At 48.2% G+C, this 19324-nt stretch overlaps 6 protein-coding genes across 6 annotated transcripts; 4 read left to right on the top strand and 2 right to left on the bottom strand.

The window, feature by feature from the left end:
• The first annotated feature begins 88 nt into the window (after positions 1-88).
• On the top strand, positions 89-2266 carry F5147DRAFT_703273 (GatB/GatE catalytic domain-containing protein). The gene is made up of 11 exons (XM_041437847.1): positions 89-266; positions 320-399; positions 452-593; positions 653-732; positions 782-885; positions 939-1023; positions 1078-1189; positions 1242-1414; positions 1464-1678; positions 1735-1853; positions 1904-2266. Exons 1-11 carry the CDS (start codon positions 98-100, stop codon positions 2191-2193), a joined length of 1569 nt encoding a protein of 522 aa, XP_041291180.1. The 5' UTR covers positions 89-97; the 3' UTR covers positions 2194-2266.
• A 175-nt stretch (positions 2267-2441) lies between these two features.
• Positions 2442-6040, bottom strand: F5147DRAFT_762022 (OPT oligopeptide transporter protein-domain-containing protein). The gene is made up of 22 exons (XM_041440562.1): positions 5688-6040; positions 5606-5628; positions 5441-5572; positions 5294-5388; positions 5175-5243; positions 5093-5118; positions 4904-5033; positions 4677-4839; positions 4574-4621; positions 4495-4526; positions 4390-4447; positions 4179-4331; positions 3930-4124; positions 3778-3875; positions 3632-3723; positions 3516-3580; positions 3446-3460; positions 3342-3393; positions 3215-3289; positions 2891-3158; positions 2702-2838; positions 2442-2648 (listed from the first exon to the last, which is right to left on the bottom strand). The coding sequence occupies exons 1-22, from the start codon at positions 5935-5937 to the stop codon at positions 2512-2514; spliced, it is 2313 nt and encodes a 770-aa protein (XP_041291179.1). The 5' UTR covers positions 5938-6040; the 3' UTR covers positions 2442-2511.
• A 532-nt stretch (positions 6041-6572) lies between these two features.
• Positions 6573-10278, top strand: F5147DRAFT_703252 (vacuolar protein 14 C-terminal Fig4p binding-domain-containing protein). The gene is made up of 14 exons (XM_041437846.1): positions 6573-6648; positions 6697-6769; positions 6818-7139; positions 7192-7562; positions 7613-7893; positions 7943-8020; positions 8073-8722; positions 8771-8836; positions 8885-9097; positions 9152-9256; positions 9306-9427; positions 9481-9560; positions 9611-9770; positions 9823-10278. Exons 1-14 carry the CDS (start codon positions 6645-6647, stop codon positions 10208-10210), a joined length of 2913 nt encoding a protein of 970 aa, XP_041291178.1. The 5' UTR covers positions 6573-6644; the 3' UTR covers positions 10211-10278.
• Positions 10279-11581, bottom strand: F5147DRAFT_614955 (protein-tyrosine phosphatase-like protein). Its single transcript, XM_041432514.1, has 7 exons — positions 11319-11581; positions 11108-11270; positions 11022-11055; positions 10863-10974; positions 10771-10814; positions 10569-10720; positions 10279-10518 (listed from the first exon to the last, which is right to left on the bottom strand). The coding sequence occupies exons 1-7, from the start codon at positions 11515-11517 to the stop codon at positions 10371-10373; spliced, it is 852 nt and encodes a 283-aa protein (XP_041291177.1). The 5' UTR covers positions 11518-11581; the 3' UTR covers positions 10279-10370.
• Positions 11582-11871: 290 nt separating this feature from the next.
• On the top strand, positions 11872-15465 carry F5147DRAFT_614953 (MCM2/3/5 family-domain-containing protein). The gene is made up of 7 exons (XM_041432513.1): positions 11872-12216; positions 12267-12783; positions 12837-13256; positions 13308-13609; positions 13665-14199; positions 14247-14960; positions 15013-15465. Exons 1-7 carry the CDS (start codon positions 11927-11929, stop codon positions 15181-15183), a joined length of 2949 nt encoding a protein of 982 aa, XP_041291176.1. The 5' UTR covers positions 11872-11926; the 3' UTR covers positions 15184-15465.
• A 116-nt stretch (positions 15466-15581) lies between these two features.
• F5147DRAFT_806157 (armadillo-type protein) lies at positions 15582-18932 on the top strand (the record flags this gene model as incomplete). Its single annotated transcript, XM_041443366.1, has 10 exons — positions 15582-15897; positions 15975-16307; positions 16361-16851; positions 16905-17573; positions 17628-18035; positions 18097-18356; positions 18397-18474; positions 18525-18672; positions 18724-18807; positions 18858-18932. The coding sequence occupies exons 1-10, from the start codon at positions 15663-15665 to the stop codon at positions 18930-18932; spliced, it is 2781 nt and encodes a 926-aa protein (XP_041291175.1). The 5' UTR covers positions 15582-15662.
• Between the last annotated feature and the right edge of the window lie 392 nt (positions 18933-19324).

Below are 19324 nucleotides of genomic sequence, written 5' to 3'. Positions count from 1 at the left end.
AGTCCGATGTGCTGATATGATGATATGATGATAAGCTGCTGATGTGATTGAAGAGCACTTGCCAGAAGTTTTCTTAGAAAGGAAAGTCATAATTTTAATGCTTGTTCGACGCTGTCCATGGCGCTCTATACAACTGCACCAGCTCTGGTGTCCACGACAAATCCATACACGCGAAGCAAACCACGACAAGCGCTGGCCCGGCTGGCAAGTAATTATAGGTATTGAAGTGCATGCCCAGATCAAGTCTCGCCGCAAGCTTTTCTCAGGTGCGTCTCTCCCAGTCTAACGATCGCGTTCTCGCATAATCTAACATGCATAGAATCATCCACATCTCGTCCAGGTGAGATACCCAATACCACTGTGTCCACATTCGATTCCGCATTCCCTGGAACACTACCGGTTAGCCTACCTCGCCCGTTCTCTTGGCGTGCAAGCTGACATCACGTTTCAGACATTGAACCCAAAATGCGTGGAGTTAGCAGTTAGAACGGCGTTAGCACTAAACTCGAAAGTCCATCACCAATCGGCGTTCGATAGGAAACACTACTTTTACTCTGACCTCCCGGCAGGATATCAAATAACTCAGCGTTACTGTAAGCTCAACTCACAATCTTGTAGAGTATGAACGCCGACAATCTGATCTTTTCACAAGCTCCGCTGGCCTCGGGTGGTTATCTAAAGCTCTCCAAAGGCGATGTTTCAGTGGGAATCCAGCAAATCCAGCTTGAGCAGGTAAGACAGATAGAGTTTCGTGCATGAACCGAAGCCGAAATGTACACAGGATACGGCAAAGTCCACGTTTGATGGGCTTAGACGCACGTCACTCATTGACCTAAATCGAGCTGGCTCGGGGTTGATGGAAATAGTTTCAGAGCCTCATATGCGGTGAGCTACTTTGATTCACATCACTTATGTGACAGCTTAGTCCAATTATGTAGATCCCCCGAGGAAGCCGCAGATTATGTTCGGACATTGCAGGCCGTTCTTCGCTGTGTTGGCTCTAGTGATGGCAACATGGAACAAGTGGGGCATCTGTCTCCTCTGAATGTGATTCACTGTTGATTCAATTTATTGCAGGGGTCCTTCCGCTGCGATGTGAATGTGTCTATCAACAAACACGGACAGCCGCATGGTACTCGTTGCGAGATCAAAAATCTCAACAGCGTGAAGTTCATGATGGTAGCAATCAGTTAGTAGACTATCTGCGTAGCCATTTCGAATCACTTCTAATGTTCGAACAGCGTCAGAGGTCTTTCGTCATATCGAGCTGCTCGAAAGTGGCTGCTCTGTGCCGCAGGACACCAGAGGATTTGATGAAAATAAGGCCGAAACTTTCAAGCTCAGAAGCAAGGCGGATTCTCCTGATTATAGATACATGCCGGACCCGAATATCCCTCCATTGCTGTTATCTGAGGTAACAACCTGCTTGTAATCCTGCTCATGTCATCTGAAACTCCATATAGGAGTATATCGAGACCATCCGCAAGACCATGCCGGACCTCCCTGATACGACCCGTGTCCGTTTGCGGAATCTTGGGCTATCTGAGCGTGATACAGATGTCCTCATGGCCGTCGACTCGGGTCACGAGGTTGGATTCGATGGTGAACTTGGAAAAGGCGCTGTGACTTACTTTGACTCCCTCGCGCAACAAAGGGACCCGAGAGTCGTCGTCAACTGGTTTGTCTGGTTTTATCCTTGTTGTAGAAGTTTTATACACAAGTATTTACACCCAGGATGACGCACGAGCTCATTGGGCAGTTGACTGCTCGGAAAGAAACCTTCAGCGATAATCCCGTATCTGTCGAGCAACTAGGCGAACTCATCGACCTAGTGCAGGATGGCAAAATTACTGGTAAGCCTTCTTTTTTGTCCAGCGTTATATTCATCAATTATCACTACCAGGGACTTCGGGAAAGTTGTTATTGAAGCATATCATTGCCAATCGTTCTTCGTTAGCTCCCTCTGTACTCGCACGGGAGCTTTCTCTTGAGGCTGTATCAGAAGATGATAACGCCTCCACTCGAGCATGGTGTGCTGAAGCCATCGAAGCACTTCCTGAAGAGGCGGAAGCTGTGCGCCAAGGTAATCCTCGAGTTCTCAACAAGCTGGTAGGTAAAGTCATGCAGCTCAGCCGCGGACGTGCCGATGCACAAAATGCACGTGTTGTGCTGGAAGATGTTTTACAAAGATAGTTTCCTGATGCTATCAAATGATGTAACTTGTGTGATTCTTCACTCATCAATGTTCAGCATGTTCAAGAGATTATCCAGTGCCCGAAACAACTAAATGGCACTACATAGCTTCTTTTCTTGAATTATGCCGTGATGAGTAGTACAAAACCTGTGTGGTAGCCGAGTATCCCGACTCCCAGTTGGGACTCGACAGAAACAGAAACGTCAAAGGACATGTCATAGGAATATGCTGACGTATCTTGGCTGACGCCCAATTGCCCCGTATTCTTTGATTGCAAAAACACATCAACCTGATGTAATAGACTAAGAGCGTGGTATTTAGAGATACAAGCAGTGGTCGTAGTTTCCATTTTGGTCTGCACCCCACCATTCTGGGAAAAGGTATGATGTTCCAGCAGCCCCTTGAACCGCAAAGGAGAGAATGAATATCATGACCTGCGTTCCACCATCAAGGGCTAATAGCATAGCATTATGTTAGTGGTCGAGATAGAAAGGCCACAGAGCTTACCTGCACCGACCAGATAGTTGTATTCCTTGAACCAACGCGGGTACCTAGTACGAAGCCACCACTGAGACAAGAACGCGATCGTGTAATACGACAAAGCCGAGGAGTTTATTCCAACAGAAAGGCATGCCATGTACGCACTGTGCACATAATGAACTTAGAATATCGATCATTGATGAATTGAAAGCGTACCAGATGATAGGGGTGTAATAGTAATCCATGCGCAGTTTCGGCCAGTAACGGTGAATGATCCAGAAAGGAAGAGGCACAACCAGGCCAATGATATAGGATAAAGGAACCCACTGGTACCTTTGACCAGATGAAAAGAGTTCATGAGCAAGGCCACCCCACGCAATGGCTTGCGAGTTGTATGCTTGAGGTTGCTGGCCAGACCAGATATTTGTTCCTTGTACAGACAACAGGATTTCGCGTTGATTGTCGATGATGGAATTCATCAATTCTAAAAACAAGTCAAATGTGGAGAATGAATAGGCAAGATGGTTCCGAGTCCCTAACCATAGTTGAGAACAGCGCCGAGTAAGGTGCCAAGGATCTGTGCTGTGAATGCAGCGCGGGGAGGCAGCTTGGCGTCTAGGAATCCGCCAGTGAGAGACACCTTTCCCGACAAATAACGCGCACATACATTGAGCGATCTTCAGATCGCGTAGTAGCAGCATTGCTTGAGACACGGTATTCTAGGGAGAAAACGAATCAAAAGGTCGAGGAGGCGATAATGAAGATGCGTACATAGCTGTAAAGAACCTGTGGATATCAACATAAGTGGTGGTCAAAGACTGGAAATGATGGCAAAACGAACAAAGAACATATTCGCCATGGGTCGTCCGGTCTGTAGGTAGCCAGCAATCATCTGGACTAGGGTTTCTTTACTAAAAGATCAACTCGGGGCACCTATAGAGCAAAAACAATACTCGCGGATGGAAAGCGTAATGCCTGTGATAGCGTACAACGCGGTGAAGAACAAGATAGACACAACGGCCAAGAGTACTGCGATAATAAAGCCCCACCTTAAAGGACATGATATAAATTTTCGTCAGATGGAGAGTGAGAATGTTGCTCACCAGGGAAGCGTGGAATCTGTCTTGTATATGACGACCAATCCAAGAATGAAGGAGAGAACGAACGTCAAGAAGTACCAACTATTCGGAGCATCTGGATACTGTATAGTAATATGTTAATAGTAAGGTCCCTATCTCATGTCAGAAGGACTAACCTTCAGCATCTCCCGGTAATGCGGGTCGAGGTCCCCAGTGTTAGTGGGGACTTCCCTTTTTCCACCGTGTTTCCAGAACTTCCAATCGAAATTAGCACGCCAACTCCTCAATGTGTTCATGTTGATCCAACTCCAGGCTGCACGAAGGTCATGTTTATTCCACAGGAGTAAGTGAGTGAACGTTGCACCCAATGACTGTGTTGGATCTATGAGCAATGCATTTTACACCAGCAGTCATTCATCACATACGAGATTGGTTGTCAGCAGGTTAACAACCCAGGTGCCGGCGTAGAATGGCAGTCCCTGTGCTGCCACTAAGGCAGGATCCACCTCATAGTTGGAATCCATAATCAAAGTCTGGTTGTAGACAGTCCCGTTCTCGTAAAAGAGGAGCTGCGCCAACTGATCGATGTATCGTTAGCCTGGATATTGGAAAGCGCAATGAAAGAATATTACTCACAAACGGGAAGTTCTGAGATTTCCAAATATTGTTGTAGAATACGGCGACAAAGACAACTCTTCACCTCCCTCAGTAATATTTTGGGATGTGACTGAAATCACATACATGCAGAGAAGATAACCAATAAAGCTGGAGAGCTAGGGTAGACGTTAGAAACGTCGTACACACTGGCGTGCCAACTAACCTGAGCTTTCAGTGGGATAGTCATCGGGTTCAAACCACCCGAGATGTACTAAACAAATTGAGTTCAACCCAAGTGTAACCCAAATCAAGATGGCGAGCACTACCTGCCAGTCGAAGCACAGGGACAATAAACCGAGGCCCTCGTTTCCATTGGAACCACCAAACACACGAGAGACAACAGCATTGTTAGGAGCGGCGAGGCAGAATATCGAGAGACCGGTAAGCAGTGGGAATATCCATTCGGGAAAAATCTCCCATATAAAGATTCTGAAGTCAAGATGATTAGAAATTGAACATCAGACTATGATTTATTAATGAAGTTTAAACATACGCAGTAAAAACGAAATAGAAGACCTTGAGCTTTCGACGGGCTTCGATGCCATCGCGATAGAAAGCGTCGAGCATGGAGACCAACGGGAGAACGTCGGGGTACAACATCTTCGATGGATAGAGGAGGATCCCTGAGTCAGTGTCATGAGTTGAGATTCCAAAGTATAGCTACTGCCGGATGCAAAAATACCTCGCATCAGACCCCCTATCCCATAGCTGTGGTTCGCGGCTTCAGCGATGGGTGGAGTAAGGAGTACATCAACGCAACGCACCCGAGCAGTTGAGAAGAGAACAACAAAATGATTGATGAGCCAGTGTTCGGTACGATGTTATAATACAAACTGATGAGTCGTCAGTCACCACCGACAGAAGAATTGGATTGAGAGCGCACCGTTGGACGGCGAGGACTTCCGTACCCAATGCAGAGTTCGCGGCTGCACTGGCCATGATGATAATGAACGCATTCTCCTTCTTATTGAAGGGCCCCTAATACGGATGAACTCCAGGGTCAGGGGCTACGTGAAAGACTCGGACGCACTGGATTCAGGTATCGGAACAATCCATGGCGGGGAATGAATGTTTCCATCGCAAGGCCAATCACATAGGATATGATGCCGAGGAACATCAGAGATACAAGGATGGTTTGCTGGAGTGTCAACCAGAATGAGGCCTCCGAATTGATGTTTGATCAAAGGACTCTCACAGGTTTAAAGTAATAAATCTGGGCTAGGAAGCAGTGCACTGAGTGAGTAAAAGCCTCGATTGAATGATCTCGACTGCTTTACCCAGCGAACCACCAAAGGCAGAAAGGCCAAGGCCGATGAAGAAAGCTCGAAAGGTCCAAGGGTTCAGATTAGGATCGTCGTCCACGGAAATGACGTGCGTTGCAATATCTCGCTCGTTCTCAAGGACAACAATCTCGTCTGTGTCTTCTCCGGTGGAGGTCTCAATATCCCCCTTGACGCAGTGAGGTTTCTCCTCCACGTGGAAGGATTTCTCGTCAGTGACACTGGTAATCCTTTCCGTAGTAGCCATGACTAGAGAGAGGGTACGGGATGCCTAGGTAGACCAAGGTGGAATGGCTGATATTCATCGATACGTAAATATGCCTCAAAATAAACAAACAAACCTAGTGGGGAACGGGCCAGTGGGCCGAGAGAGAACCGAAAGAATGATAAGTCCTACTATTCTTGAAAGATAACTTGAACAGGCACATGCACATGATACAAGCACGTAGTTGCAGCATTGGAAGGCGCCAGCAGGGTTGGCAGTGCACCGTCTCTCTCGCATGGTCCATATGGATTCAAAAGATAACGGACTTTGAGTGAGATTAACACTAGACTGAATAAGTCAAGAAGTCATTTGATTTGTGATGATGATACAAAGATCTAGTCAATCTCCCGTCTTCACTCGTACGAGAATACTCAACACTTTACCTGTTTGCTTGCCATTTGATCGACATCGATTGATGGTACCAGACACATCTGCGCAGGCCCTATGACGCTGCACATACTAGTACAAGGACTACAAAGACCTATTTGAAAGTCCAAGTGCCAAAAATAATACTATCAATTTGAAATTAGCTGACTCAGCGACTGTGCATTGTCTGAGAATCACGTGACGTAGCGATCGAACCGCGGCGCGTGGCCGGTATACTCAGTTTGTTCCGTCAACCAGAGGTGGCTTGACGCCATAATATCTGTGCAGTCAGTTTTATTGTATACTGCAGGATAACTGGAGTCATGGGTAAGTCTTTTGCTCACAGTCAGATGATTACTTGACATTGTCTTGCAGACACTACTGTGGCAAAACAGCTTGTAGACAAGATTTATGAGAAGAGAAAGGCAGCCGCTCTCGAATTAGAGAAGTAGTTATACTCGCTTGCAGTTAATATTAATGTGTTGAGCGTTCTCAGGCAGATTCGAGAATGCCACCAGCAAAGTGACCAGCGTCGTATAACCCAGATCATTGAACAGCTGGTGGACATGTTCAGCAATCCGTCAAATCCACTTCACATCAGAAACGGAGGTCTCATTGGCCTAGCTGGTACAGCCATTGCCCTCGGTGTGGACGTCGCCCCTTACATGGAGAAATTCATCGAACCTGTTCTGGCATGCTTTACGGATCCTGAAAACAGAATACGATATTTCTCCGCCGAATGTCTGTACAACATCGCCAAGGTCTCCAAGGGCGAAGTTCTTGTTTATTTCAACCCCATATTTGACGCCCTCAGTAAAGTGCGGTAGCTCCTCGTCAAGTTTTGCATTACGACTGAGCCGAACTTCTCAGCTAGCCGCTGATTCAGAACTATCAGTCAAGAATGGAGCAGAGCTGCTTGATCGACTTTTGAAGGATATTGTGGCAGAGACAGCTTCGGTGTATATTCCGCAGTATCCAGAGACGGAGAGGATTCGTGACCTGTTCGATTCTCAGGAGCAGAGTATACTTGTTACTTACCCCGACGACCGATCCCTGGGAGAAAACGTCTCTGTGCAGAAGAAGGCATTCTCCCTCGCGCGCTTCATTCCACTTCTGCAAGACAGGATATATGTTATTAGTCCATTCACAAGGAGCTACTTAGTATCATGGATAACGGTGCTTGACTCGGTTCCGGAGCTCGAACTTATAACATACCTCCCAGAATTTTTAGACGGCCTCCTGTGAGTCGGAAAGTTTGTGGCTCAAGGTCCTCGCTAATGCATCTGTCCAGGAAGTACTTATCGGACCCAACCGAAGATGTGCGTGTAGCCACGGAAAACATTCTTGCCGATTTCCTACGTGAAATCAGAGACGTCAGCATGGTTCGTCAACGCAAAGAAGAACACGCTGAATCCTCCGATCTACGACGGCCAGATGAGAAGCTTCCTGACATCACGATGTCTCACTCTGAACGCGCACTTTTCATCCCTGAGAGTGACTTTGGTCACGATCATGATGGAGAGTTCAGTTTGAAGGATGAGCACAAATCAGAAGACTATCGCGGCACTGGAGGTAGGTGTTGTTTGTATACCTTCGTTGAAAGTGCTCACTGCTCGCGCAGCCTTGGTTCCGGGGCAGGGTGTGCGGATAGACTATGCAGCCATAATAGAAATTCTCATACAACAACTCGACAACCAACGTGAGCTGTTTCCATCCAAGCTAACATTGCACGGTACTTACCTTGCATGCAGATGACGAAATTCAACAATCTACGGCCCTTCGTTGGCTTGCCGAGTTCTTGACATTTGTGCCCGATGTTATGGTGCCTTTCACGCCTCGTCTTATTCCTGCCATACTCCCGAATTTAGCACACCATGTTCCTATGATCCAGTCGGCTGCGCTCCGGACTAACAAGCTACTTATGAACGTCATCCAAAACCTACCCGGACCAGTGGAGAGCATACCCCGACAGAACACAACGGAGAAGCCAGTTGCGCCAGCAAGTTCACCAGCCCCAAATCCTCAACCTTCACGGCAAATAACCGTCCAGCCACCGTCCAGAGACGCCTCTTCTCCCGAGTCAATGACCGATAACCAGCCGCCGTCTTCATCCGATAAGACCACGATGACACAGCGTCCTCGCTCAGGGACAATGCAAACTTCCGTCACGGATTCTTCGAGCAGGCCTCAATCACGCATGTCATCAAATAGTGTACCGGGTGCTCCACCACCACCAGCTCCAGCTCCAACGCCCCCTTCGCCCGTGCCGGAGGAAGCAGACCAGTTTAATTATCAGGCGACGGTTAATGAACTGACGATACAGTTTTTGAGCGAACATGAGCAAACCAGGGTTACTGCACTGAAGTGGCTTATAATGCTGCACCAGAAAGCACCCAAGAAGGTGTGATTGAATCCGTCTGGAGAACGTACAAACTAAGAAGATTGTCAGATTCTTGCGATGGATGATGGTACTTTTCCGGCGTTGCTGAAGACGTTGTCGGATTCGTCCGAAGAGGTACTCAAATATGCATCGACTTGCATCGCGTGACTCATATTTTATTAGGTTATCAAGCACGACCTGCAGCTCCTCGCGCAAATATCGTCCTCCTCAGAAGAGAGCTATTTCAAGGTTTTCATGATGAACCTTCTCGAACTCTTCAGCACAGATAGGAAGCTTCTTGAGGCCCGCGGCAGTCTCATCATTCGCCAGTTGTGTCTTAATCTCAATACAGAGAGGATATATAAAACGTTTGCAGAAATTTTAGAGAAAGAAGAGGTTGCTTGTTTTTCGTGGTCCCTATAGCAATATCAGCTGACTGTCATTATACAGGATCTGGAGTTTGCAAGCGAGATCGTACAGAAGTTGAATATGATCCTGATCACTTCGCCTGAACTGGCGGAGTTTCGCAAACGGCTGAAGAGCCTTGAGACAAGGGTTGGTTCGTTGCATTCTCGTTTGATTTCTTGACTGATGACATGTGCAGCAAGATGGCCAAGCACTGTTTACCACACTTTACAGGTCATGGTGTCATAATCCAGTTGCAGTGTTTTCGTTGTGCCTGCTTGCGCAGGCTTACGAGCATGCATCAAATTTGCTATCAATCTTGTGGGTTTGTCTTACATGATGTATTTGATTGTTACTAATAAATGTCACGCCAGTGCTGATTTGGAGATCACCGTTCCACTGCTGGTCCAGGTCGACAAATTGGTGCAACTGATTGAATCTCCTGTGTTCACTTGTGAGTTGTCTATTGATAAGATGAATCAGAGATTGATGATGTTCCGGAAGACCTACGCCTTCAACTCCTTGAGCCTGAACGTTATCCCTACTTGTTCAAGTGTCTATATGGGTTACTCATGCTGCTCCCACAATCTACTGCTTTCGTCTCACTCCGTAACCGTCTCAACGCAGTCAACTCTGCCGGCTTCCTTCATATTGCCCCAAAAGCGTGAGTTTACGCATTCTCATTTCATCATGCGCTGATTATAACCAAATCCTAGGATACCCAATCCCATCACCTCGCGCTCCAAGCTGGGCCGCGATGAGATCAAATGGCAAGAACTTCTCAATCATTTCCGCGCACTGCAAAGCAAGCACGAGAAAGCCCGACGTCAGGATCTTGGGAATGCCTCATCTCAGGATGATATCACCATTTCACCGCTCTCGCCGCCCGCATCTGCCAAACCCCCGATGCGGCGGCGAGTAACAGGTGACCTCCCAGTGCCACCGATTATCCCGCAGAAGCCTGCACTGAGTCCGCTCAATCCAAAGGCAAGGCAGAATGGGCTGCTGGCGAGCACGTTGCAGGCTGCGACAACACCAGGGGTGATGCAACAGAGGACGAGGCGAACTCTGGGCTTCCCTGTGGTGCCACCCAGGAAGGGGTGATTAGGTTTGATTTTGATTGGCTTGATTTGCAGCGGACTTCTCAGTACATACTTGCATGCACATGATACTTTAATGGTGGATAACATGATAAATCAATGATGGGCAGTGGTGATGGGCGTCAGTCGTATGACGTAAAGTAAGTGATAAGAGATTAAGATATCTACATCCGAGACTTTGTTGTGACGACGAGGTTTGAACGAATGGTTTTCAGGTCTTGGTCTGTTAGCTCGGTATAGGTCTTGACATACGTCTCTACGCCGCCATACTTCTCCTCCAAGAGATTGAAGAAGGCTCGCATGGTCTCGTATCTAATGGAATGCGTTGAGGATCAGTGTTGGGAGATTTGTATTTTGCATACCGAGATGTCAGCATGCGCATTGCAGCTTCAGAGTTGGCAGCGAACAATGGCTCCTTCGAGAGTCTTCCTAGGACCTTTGCGCGGTCTGGTTCGCGTCCTACTCGTGTAAGGGAATAATCTTGTGAGATAAAGTGATTGTCCACGCCTGCTAGCTAGAAGGAATGAGTTTATGATGCTGAAAGGGACCAACGGTAGCGATTACCTTGAGAAGGATGGCAGCGATGACTCCTGTTCGATCTTTCCCAGCTAACAAAAATTGAGAAACTACCGAGATGAGAGGAAGTATGAACGAACCCGTGCAGTGAAAGATGAAAGGAGACTTTGGTTTGTCCCGGACATGGCGCAGAATGGTACCAAATGCGGGCCCGCCATGTTCTAGTATTTGGGAGTAAAGGATCATAAAAGACTGCAGGAGCTCGATCACATAACAAAATATTTGATCAGGTCGCATACCTCTGTTGTTCCGGTTGCGTAGAGTTCAAACTTCCTTGAGGAAGGTCAGTGATAAATGGGGCGGCACGGTGGCAGCACGTACGCACTTGGCAAGCTTCTCTGGACTGTAATCCTCGTTCTTGAACACAGGCGTGGGGATTACGTCTACACCCTCAATGGTAGGTATCGGAGAGCTATACTTCATCATCTCCGGATCTGATCGTAGATCAAAAACGGTTAAGATTCCGAGCGAGACCATTTTCCGTGCACCTTGCATTGGAGTGAGTTTCATATATTAAGAAGACTTGAAGAATGAACCTTCTTCGGTGATGCTGGAGAGCTCTGCTGAACGATAGGCATAACCAGGCTTTGTGACTACGTCTGGAGTCGCAGTAGGATATGAACCTAGATCGCGAACGTTGCACACGCCTGGGATCTGGACAAAAGGAGGTCTGGAAAGCACATCTGCCACATATGCAGGATCGAGAGGCTCTAGTTCGGAATCCGTGGCGGTCATCTGTGACAGTAATGAAGCGTTCGTTTGAAGCCTTGAGTGAGGACAAATAGAGTATGACTCGCAGTGATATTCGCAAATAAAGGCTAATCTTGCATCATACCAGTTCATACGAAGCTAATACCCCTAATTTACCTGCATTACAACAGTACTGCTGGTAGACTAAGCTAAAAACATAGACTGAGATAGAGTACTGAATTTTACAGAGCTTTCAAGTTCAAGGAGTACAAGACTAATTAGCTGAGTCATGGTCACGCGAGTATTAAGCTTGACTGAATCACGTGTCAGTGTCACAGATGTGACACTTCGCGCTTGAGGGCAGGCAGACTCGTGTTTTAACGCGTCGCGATCAAAGTAATTGTAATCATCAACTTCCGATCGATCTGCCATTTTCTTTCTTCAATTCAATAACATGGATATCGACGAACCACCATCTCCAGCAGCACCTAGGTCGTCGTTGCCACCAAGCAGCGCTCCCATGGCCACCATGTCCTCTTCTAATGGAACACCCAGATCTGCAGGCAGGAGACCAGCCTCTGATGCACTTGCATTTAACGACGATGAAGCTGAGGAGGCAGAAGAAGACGGTGCTACAGCGAGACGGAGAAGGCGACCCAAAAATCAGCAAAACGGTGATGTCCCACTTGTTAGAGATGCTGTTGGCGAGAGCGTGTCTGAGAGCTTCGAGTCTTTCTTAAAGACGTAGGTCACATCAAATATATATTTTGTGTGTTCTGATTTGTTTTTTGCAGGTTTACAGAAGAAGTCGCATTGGCCTCAACGCCGGCATCCGATGGTGACCTTCCAGAGGTCATCGAGGGTGAATTGATCTACATCCAGCAAATCCACACTATGCGTGAATACGAGATAACCACCCTTTATGTCGACTTTACACATCTCCTACAAAAAGATGACGTCCTTGCAGACGCTATTCAGAAGCAGTACTATCGTTTCCTTTCCTACCTCCGTCGCGCCCTGCACAACCTTGTCGCAGAGTATGAGCCTGAGTATCTCAAGATCAATCCTACAGCCGCTACAACCGACTCTGCAAACCTCCAGTCACGAGAATTCAATATCGCATTCTACCATCTACCTCTAGTATCCGGTATCCGCGATCTAAGAACCGATAAGATAGGCACCTTAATGAGTATCAGCGGCACTGTCACTCGCACTAGCGAAGTGAGGCCTGAACTCCTTTACGGTAGCTTCATCTGTGAAGTCTGCGGTGGTCTCGTCAACGAAATAGAGCAGCAATTCAAATACACCGAGGTAAAGTTACGTCCCTCAAAGATACACTGATGTGGGCGCTTATATACGTCCAGCCAAGTCTCTGTCCTAATCCTACATGCGGAAACCGCGTCGCATGGCAACTTCAAATCGATACTTCCAAATTCACGGATTGGCAGAAGGTCCGCATACAGGAGAATCCATCCGAGATACCCACCGGTTCCATGCCTCGATCTCTGGACGTCATCCTTCGTTCTGAGCTTGTCGAACGTGCCAAGGCAGGAGATAAATGTGTTTTCACTGGAACCTTTATTGTTGTCCCGGATGTCAGCCAGCTCGGACTGCCAGGTGGAAACAAAGCGGAGCTAATGCGTGAAGCGAGTAAGGGTGGGGCAAATGCGTCAACAGGTGGTGTAGGTGGAAGTGGTGTAACAGGGCTTAAGAGTCTTGGTGTGCGGGACATGCAGTACAAGACTGCATTCCTAGCATGCATGGTGCATGACGCTGATGGCAGGGTATGTATGTGTGCTTGTGATCACGTTAAAGAATCTCAAATTTCCTTCTAGGGTGGTACTAATGTTCGTGGAGAGGAGGAGGAAGGTGAAGAAGATGGACAGGCATTCCTCCGCTCGCTGACCGAGCCTGAGTTTGATGAGCTCAAGAGCATGATTGACTCGGATCACATATACTCTCGGCTGGTGGAGAGCATTGCACCCACCGTGTACGGTCACGAAATTGTCAAAAAAGGACTCCTTCTGCAGCTGATGGGCGGTGTCCACAAGCAAACAGCTGAGGGCATGCACCTCCGTGGGGACATTAACATCTGCATTGTCGGCGATCCTTCCACCTCAAAATCACAATTCTTGAAGTGCGTTTCAGCTGATGATAAAAGCACACCAAACCAACTACTAATGCACTAATAGATACATTTGCTCTTTTCTCCCTCGAGCAGTCTATACATCTGGCAAAGCCTCGTCGGCAGCAGGTCTGACAGCTGCCGTCGTCAAAGACGAAGAGACCGGTGACTTCACGATCGAAGCTGGTGCACTCATGCTTGCAGACAATGGCATTTGCGCTATCGATGAATTCGACAAGATGGACATTTCCGACCAAGTCGCTATTCACGAGGCGATGGAACAACAGACAATCTCTATTGCGAAGGCGGGCATTCATGCGACCCTCAACGCTCGCACGAGCATCCTCGCTGCAGCTAATCCCATCGGTGGACGCTACGATCGCAAGCGGACGCTACGGGCCAACGTCGCTATGAGCGCTCCGATTATGAGCAGGTTCGATCTGTTCTTTGTTGTACTGGACGAGTGCGATGAGAAGACGGACCTGAACATTGCTAAGCATATTGTAAATGTGCATCGGTTCCAGGATGAAGCTATTAATCCGGAGTTCAGTACGGAGGCTCTGCAGCGGTACATCCGGTATGCCAGGACGTTTAACCCCAAAGTAAGATATAACCTGATGTCTGTTGGATATTACTTATTTGTGTGCAGCTGACTCCAGAGGCCGCCGATATCCTCGTAGAGAAGTACCGCATCCTCCGACAGGATGACGCAACAGGAGCAGGGCGTCATTCCTACAGGATCACCGTTCGTCAACTCGAATCGATGATCCGCTTGAGCGAAGCCATCGCGCGTGCCAACTGCACAGCAGAAATCACGCCAGTTTTCGTGCGAGAAGCATACACTCTTCTGCGCCAAAGTATTATCCACGTCGAACAAGACGATATCGACTTTGATGAGGAAGAATTAGAGGGCGAGCGCGAGGCGCGGAACGCTCCTGCCAATGAGACCTCAGATGCAATTGAAGAGAGCCAAGATATCGAGATGAGTGCAGCAGAAATAGAAGCGATGGACCAGATGGAGGATGAAAGCTCTCTGGGCATGGCCCTGAACCGCACTGCTACGAGCAGTGGTGGTGCTGGACCATCGTCAACGTCGCGCGCGGGCAGCATGGTGCCTGATGTTGCACCACCGCCTGCCCCCGCCCCAAAGAGAAGGATGATCATAACGCACGACAAATACATGACACTACAGAGCCTTGTAGTTTTGCATCTGTCTGCAGTTGAGCGGGAGACTGGGCGGGGCGTTGACCGTGATGAGCTGATTGATTGGTATTTGGAGCTGAAGGAATCGGAGATTCAGGACGTGGATGAACTGGAGTATGAGAAGGAGCTCATTTCAAAGCTACTGAGGAAGTTGGTGAAGGTGAGATATTTCTGGTGGTCTTGCCCTGTCGTTCTATGCTGATAACTTGTAGGACAACTACCTCATCGAGGTGCGTGGCGATGTTCAAGACTCGCTGCCAGAGTCTATGACGGATGACTCTGCGCCGGCTCAGCCATCCAGCACTCAAGATGGAGAAAATGTAAGAGTGTATTATATGGTGCATCCGTCGGTGGACACGGAGGGCACTTCGTCTGTGGCATGATATTGTCGCCATTTTTTTCCGAGTATCTGTTGGGCTCTCTTGTACAGTCTCGCCCACTTGTTGTCTTGCTTGTTGTATTTATTCCATTCCCCTCACTCGGGGTCCGACATTTTATAATACGATGGAAAGATATTGGTTGGGGTAGTGGTGAACTTAGACAAGAAAGTGTCTGTTGCCCGACAGCGAGGATCGATCGAATACGGACTGCTCGCCATGAGCGCTTGAGCACTTTACCCTTGTGCATTATAATAGCAAGTCGCTCCCTCACTCTCCAGACTCAGCCTAGAATGAATGTCTTATTCCCATGACCTGTTTTCCCAGTCCGGAATTCATCGGTGCATCTGCAGAATAGGCAGGACCTGGCAGGCCTAGACTCTATTAAATGAGACGAGCTCAAGTACAGACTTCCACTGACCATCATCGGGCGATCGAACTGGATGAAGTTAGCATTGTCACGATTGTAAAATACGTAAACTGCTATGGCGGACGACTCGCTCATTGTACCTGTCCTGCTGGCCAACGGATCTCTTCACCACCCTAGCGTGGCATCTGATGCACTTGCGCAGGACATTATCGGAGTACTGACTACTCAAGAGGAAGTGATATCTAGTATCCTCGGGGAGCTACAGGATACTGGCTGGGCCCTGCAGCATGTTTGTAGTCAACCGAATGGTCGTAAGTGGGAAGAGGCGGAACTCGAGGCTCTCGGGGATGGTAAGCAATCTTGCGCACATGTATTGCTTGTATTGCTTGGTCTTGGAACTTACCACTTCGTCCTCCGAATGACTTAGGTATAATCGACCCATCGACTCCCATCGCTCCTTTGCTGAAACAATCAAACTATCCAGTGACAAATGCATCTCAGAGGCACTTCTCCACATTTCCCCTGACGTCCCATTTGCATTCCCCAACACTACGCTTGGTTTCGCTACACGCGGCCCTCTCCTTATCTCTCTCGTTTGTGCGCGTGCCCGAGATTCATGACGGGTTTACTTGGACGGTATATTATGCTCGGAGCTCGATCGTGGAGGATGTCATTCGTTTTGTGGTCGAGGACTTGGGTCTTACTAAGAGTTTGCCCATGGCTGGGGGAGGTAACCTTGAATATATCATTCAGGATGGCGGTGAGGCTGATGTGTTGTTTCATAACGTAATGCTCATTCATCTTCTTTATTAGCTTCGAGGATCTCATCCTCGTCAGTATTATCCGACCTCGTCCAGTCATACTTAGCAAATTCCCGCCAAAAGCCTACATTGCAATTCTGCGTACCAGAGGAATGGTACCTTCGCCCGCGAGCTCTTTTACCATTTTCTGTACAGCCTTCCGAGGATACCCTGAAGCGCTTTGAGAACATACAAGCAGAATCGGATGACGCGGAGGGTACTGCAAAGCAGAAGAAATCTACCCTCGATGCACTGATGGCGAATGCTAGCACCGCTCGACCAGCCTCTCCAGATTGGCGTGGTTCAATTACGAGTCTCTTTGCGTGGCAGCAGCCGGCACCTCCTGCCTCGCCACCGCCGTCGTTGTCAAAGAAGCGCATGAGCGTGAGCGATCCGGTCCTTGTCGAGCAACGGACTAGCGGAAGCATCACGCCGGTAACGCAATCGAGTATTCCAGAAGATGAGATATTAGAGGTCGATCAAGCCGAGTTCGAACGTTGCCTCGTAAGAAAGCCTGTACTTATCTGTCTATGACTACGGTTTCATTTCATCAACAGGACCACATGGCATTGAAAGGAGACGCAAGGGACAAGATGCATATATTACCAGCTGCTAAGAAACGGCAAATTATTGACCAAGCACGGGCTTTGCATTCGACTCTCGACGGACGGACTCCTCGACCATCTCAGTCTAGACAATCCACATTGGAAGTTTCTGGCGGGGGAGCTTTCCTTCCTCGTCTAGTCCCACAGCTAACAGGCGACTCCGGAATACTGAAGCGCTTATCAATTTGGGGTACAAGCGCACCGGTTATGTCCCCCGCTCTCAATCGATCTAGTGGCGAATCTGACAAAGCCGCGGAGACGATGCAACCCGTGCAAGCACAGAGTACTGGCAGTATGTTCGGCAACTGGTGGGCGTCTTCAGGTGGAGAGAAGAATGCCGAAGCAGAAAGTATGATATCTGCAAAGCGATATGTTGACGGCTTGCGCAGCATGAAGACGGATGCTAGGCTCGTCAAGCATCTGATTTCCCTCCGAGTACATCTGTCTACTGCAAAGTTACCGTGGATCGAGGAATTTATCACGGAAGATGGCATGAACGCAATAGGTGGCGCGCTTGCAGCACTCGTTGGTAAGGGCGGGAAGAGGACAGTCTTTGCGGACATAGAAAGCACAGTACTGCTAGAGATCATCAAATGCCTCAGGGTACTCCTCAACACTCAGGTAAACGTGATCTTCGTTTGACTAGGCCTCACGATGGGCCTGATCCGTTCTTAGGCCGGATTTGACAGCGTTTTGTCGTCTCCCACAATCATCACTCATATAGCGTATTCTTTCTACGGTGCCTCTCTGAAGACACGCATGCTTTCTGCCGAACTTCTCGCCGCAATATGCGTACTCTCGCCCAATCAGGGTCACAAGGCCGTCATAGCTGCATCATCAGAATATCGCATCGCCTATGATGAAGTGTACCGCTTCGAGTTTCTGGTTGCTGCTTTGCGTATATCAGACCAGAGCGACACTGCAGCCAACAATACATCCTCACAGGATGAGGATGGTATATGGGAGGCACGAACTGCTTTCATGGCCCTCGTAAATGCCCTCACTAACTGTCCTGAATCCCTGGAAGACCGCATTTTATCGCGCGAAGAGTTCGGGCGGCGTGGCTTAAATGAAGTCATAGTGGTAAGAAATGATCTGGCTCATCATCATGCCACTTTGTACGATAACTAGAGCTATCGTCTAGACTCTCCGCTATACAAAACCGCCAGACTCTCTACTGACTCAACTGGATCTTTATACGGAGGAGAAGTACGAAGATGAAGAGGATCTACGAGAGCGAACACGAAATGCCGTGCGAGGCGGTCAGGGGCACGGAAGGGAACGCTCTGAATCGGACATTTTCCTGGATGATCTCCTACAAAGCGCGAACAACGCGGGGCTCGGGTCTATATCGATGAGTATTTTGCACCACTTATCTTCTATCATGAAGAGTGATGCTGAATTGTAAGTCCTCTTTCAGAAAGTTGATGACATGATTTGACAGGAGTAACAGGAACGTCAAAGTCGATCAACTAGCTATAGTGGATACATTTTTGGATCAGATTTTTACTGCCGATGATATGTAAGTGTTGGTTCGTGGCATGTCTTGAAGCGCACTTACCCTCCACGTAGTGACTTGGGCTGGATACCTCTGATTACGAGGTTTCTGGATGCAATCCGGCCCATTACTGGCCAGGATATAAGCATAGATGCCGTCGATGGTGGGACGAAGCGCGAGCTGGAAAGCCTTCGTGTCCAAATAGATGATCTGATCCAGACGGTGCGCGCATCCAAGCTCGATTGTGTTAATAATCTCATATGTACAACAAAGAAATCGGCACTCAAGACAAGGCTTGAACAACGCACAGGATCAAATCACCAGAAGCCGAATACTTCTAGCAAAGGGGGAAATGAGGTGCGAATACTGTTATATCAGTGGTAATGGTCAAACTGATTCCGCGACAGAACAAACTTGTTCAACGGCTGATGCAGAAGGAGAAGGAAGTTCACCCAACTACAGGCAGGAACTTGAGCGCTTGAACTCTCAAATTTCGAACAACGCGCGCGATGTTGTGGGTTATATCAATTCACTTTGCTGAACAATCGTTTATCCATCTGATTCAGGAGGAGCAAGGAAGGAAAGAGCGCGAAAGGGCAAGGCTTCACTCGCTCCATGAAGAAATGAATAAATTGCAGCTTCAGGCATGTTACCCATCCATAACCTATGTTGCGCAGCTGATTATGAATTAGTTGAGTAAAATGAGCGATACTCTTTCCACCAAAGACAAAGAGGTTGTGTACCTCAAACGCGCTCTTGAATCAGTCTACTCACGTTTTCAAACGAGGCAAGAGGAAAGAGCTTCCGATATGGACGCCCAACTAATTGCGACCCGCACCATTGAGAATCTTGCCAAGCGAGACAATGAACTGAC

Source organism: Suillus discolor (assembly GCF_016758755.1).
Source record: "Suillus discolor strain FC423 chromosome Unknown F5147scaffold_39, whole genome shotgun sequence".
Taxonomy (NCBI): domain Eukaryota; kingdom Fungi; phylum Basidiomycota; class Agaricomycetes; order Boletales; family Suillaceae; genus Suillus; species Suillus discolor.
This window is presented reverse-complemented; position numbering and strand designations above follow the sequence as displayed.